Source organism: Limulus polyphemus, unplaced genomic scaffold, assembly GCF_000517525.1.
Source record: "Limulus polyphemus unplaced genomic scaffold, Limulus_polyphemus-2.1.2 Scaffold4676, whole genome shotgun sequence".
Lineage (NCBI taxonomy): Eukaryota > Metazoa > Arthropoda > Merostomata > Xiphosura > Limulidae > Limulus > Limulus polyphemus.
The window spans coordinates 59593-62210 of NW_013670286.1; the positions used below are offsets into that span (position 1 = coordinate 59593).

General features: G+C 32.2%; 1 protein-coding gene across 1 annotated transcript in view; it reads right to left on the minus strand.

Annotated features, from left to right (window-relative positions):
- Positions 1–2618, minus strand: part of LOC106471522 (dual serine/threonine and tyrosine protein kinase-like) — a 29446-nt gene that overhangs the window by 5214 nt on the left and 21614 nt on the right. Inside the window, exons 9-13 of the mRNA XM_022400129.1 lie at positions 2248–2506; positions 1912–1987; positions 1395–1551; positions 981–1143; positions 120–203 (exon numbers count right to left, since the gene is read on the minus strand). Coding sequence (XP_022255837.1) covers positions 120–203; positions 981–1143; positions 1395–1551; positions 1912–1987; positions 2248–2506 — 739 coding nt within the window. The remainder of the gene's footprint in view (positions 1–119; positions 204–980; positions 1144–1394; positions 1552–1911; positions 1988–2247; positions 2507–2618) is intronic.

Sequence of the window (2618 nt, forward strand, 5' to 3'; positions counted from 1 at the left end):
CATTACTAAAGATTCTTCAGTTTTATATCTATGTACAGACAGGCTAACTATCAAGCTACATTCTTCAGTTTGAAGTCTATGTACAGATAGGCTAACTATCAACTTAGATACAAACTTACCAATACATTCTTCAATTTAATGTCTCTATGTACAAGACCTTGACTATGTAGAAATCTTATACCTTGTACAACATCCAATGCAATCTAAAGAAAGAATATAAAGAAGGAAATTAAAATTACAGTACGTGTAAAGTTCTTGTTAGCTCGATAACTTCCTTAAATTTTTAAACTATCTTTTAAACATCTAGTGTAAAATGTGGTATACATGTATATCGTACTGAAAATAACATTAATTCAGAGTCTCACTTAATTTAACAAGTTATGTCCAGTACTGTTATCCATCTATATGTAGATCCTGTCTGTAAGTGAAACAGTTCTGTAAAAAAAGAAATGAAATTCTTAAAATAACTCTCAAAGTTTCCTTGTAAAATGTCTTATTTCATGAAAAAACAAATGAAAGTACCAAAGGTTGTTACATATATGACAAAACAATAAACATGCTTTTACAGTTTTTCTAAATAGAAATACATAGATACAAAAGTGTTATAATTAAATTTCAGTAATGTTAATTACCAACTATTACTAATGAATTTTTACACATTTTATCATATCTGATCGACTGTGGTCTCGTCCATTCCATGATACACATACGGAATAGAACTGCCTGTTCGACTCAGTTCTATTCCATATGTGTATCATGGAATGGACGAGACCACTGGAATGGACGAGACCACAGTCGAACAGGTGATACACATACGGAATAGAACTGTTGTGGGAATGATAAATTTTTACAATATTTGATTTACAAAATGACTATACTATTAACTTAAAGAATTTAGACTTATACATAGTTCTGCAGTAAATATGTTAATATGTTGTTATGTTTAGCTTAGCCTCAACAGTTAGGAGATGTGATGTTACCTGGAGTCTCGTTGTTATGTCCAACCCAGACCTGATAGCAGAATATAGGTCTCGTTGTAACCTTTCCATGATGAGCAAGACAGCTGGAGTGTTTCCACCACCATAAGAGTAGTCAATCACAGAACCCCGAATCTGAACAATGCGATCATGTTCTGGTATATTCCTACAGTTTTATAGTAAAAGTATTTCAAATTTCCCACTTTTTTTTATTAAATAATGTTAACAAGGAAGAATATCATCATAACTAAAAACCCACTATTGAAACAAGAGTATAAAACACTTCATCATTTTGAATACTTTATAATAAGGTATGTAAGCAACGAACAATTACACAGATATTTTCAAGAAACGAGAATTAACCGTAGCAACAAACAATTTTTTGTAACTTTAACTGAACTACATTTGTCCTAATACCTTGTATAGAAGAACTCCATGGCCAAGTCATTCCAGTGTTTCTCATCAGGAGGAACTACAGACTTCAATGCACATGGTGCGAATCCATGCCAGGACTCAGAAGCGTAGACAACTCCGTACTGCCCTCGACCAATTTCTCTACCTATTTGAGGCATACCTGATGGTAAATATCAAATTATTTAATCATTTCTTCATTTACTAATACAAATGTTAAATCACATACTTATCTCTTTTACAACACTTGATCTCCCAATTGCTTGAGATGTTCCTAAAAAAAACATTTAATTCTTTTTTTTTATTTAGGTACTTCCATTATTAGTTGGGAGGGAATAAAATCCTTATCTGCTGTAATTTGCCATTATTTTTTTACAGTATTTTAACTGCTGCTAAAGGGAAAAGATTCTTATCTCCAGCTTTTCTAATACACTGCTGTATTAAAACACAGTATTTTAAAATGATCTAAATGGTTTTTTAAAGCACTTTTTTTTAAAAAACAAAACCAACCAGCCAGACTTACCATAGAGTATTAAATCTCTCAGTGATGTGGATTCTAATGCATATCTTGCAAGTTTAGGAGCATGCATTTTCTTTACCTAGCAAAACAAAAAAAAGAAGACTGATTCTTAACCCATCCTTTCAGGAAAGAAAATACCAGAAAATGTCCTATTTTATAGAAAATAAATCCCAACACTCTTAAAGCAAGAAAATACCAGAGAACCTTTTGTCTTATTTTACAATTACTAAACCCAACATTCTCTTAGTCTCTATACTTTCTTTAATTGATGCAAGGAAATTTCAAAACTTGAAACTTTTTTTTAATAAATGAATAAACTTTAAATGACAGAAAAGAAACCTTCAGCCTTTGTTCTTCTGTATGTTGAAGTCTTCCCGAGTGCAGAGACTCTAGGTGTTGGAGAGAAACCAGAAACTGCTCATGTGAAGCTTTTAGTCGATCGCGAAATTGGGCACAGATGGAACGTGCGAGACGAGTGTCACTGAGACTGTCCAGCATATCAGCTGCCACCTTCCTCTTCCAATCCACATCTACTGCAGGAGGAGTTTTCCAAAAAAGAGTTTGAACCAACTGAAAGAAATGACAAGATAAAACAGTTTATACATTCATTAATCAAGCAAGAAGCATGATCATAACATTTCAAAATGGGTAGTTATCGAAACATAAATAGGAAAACATTTATGATTTATTTACTTGTTGAAAAAATAATG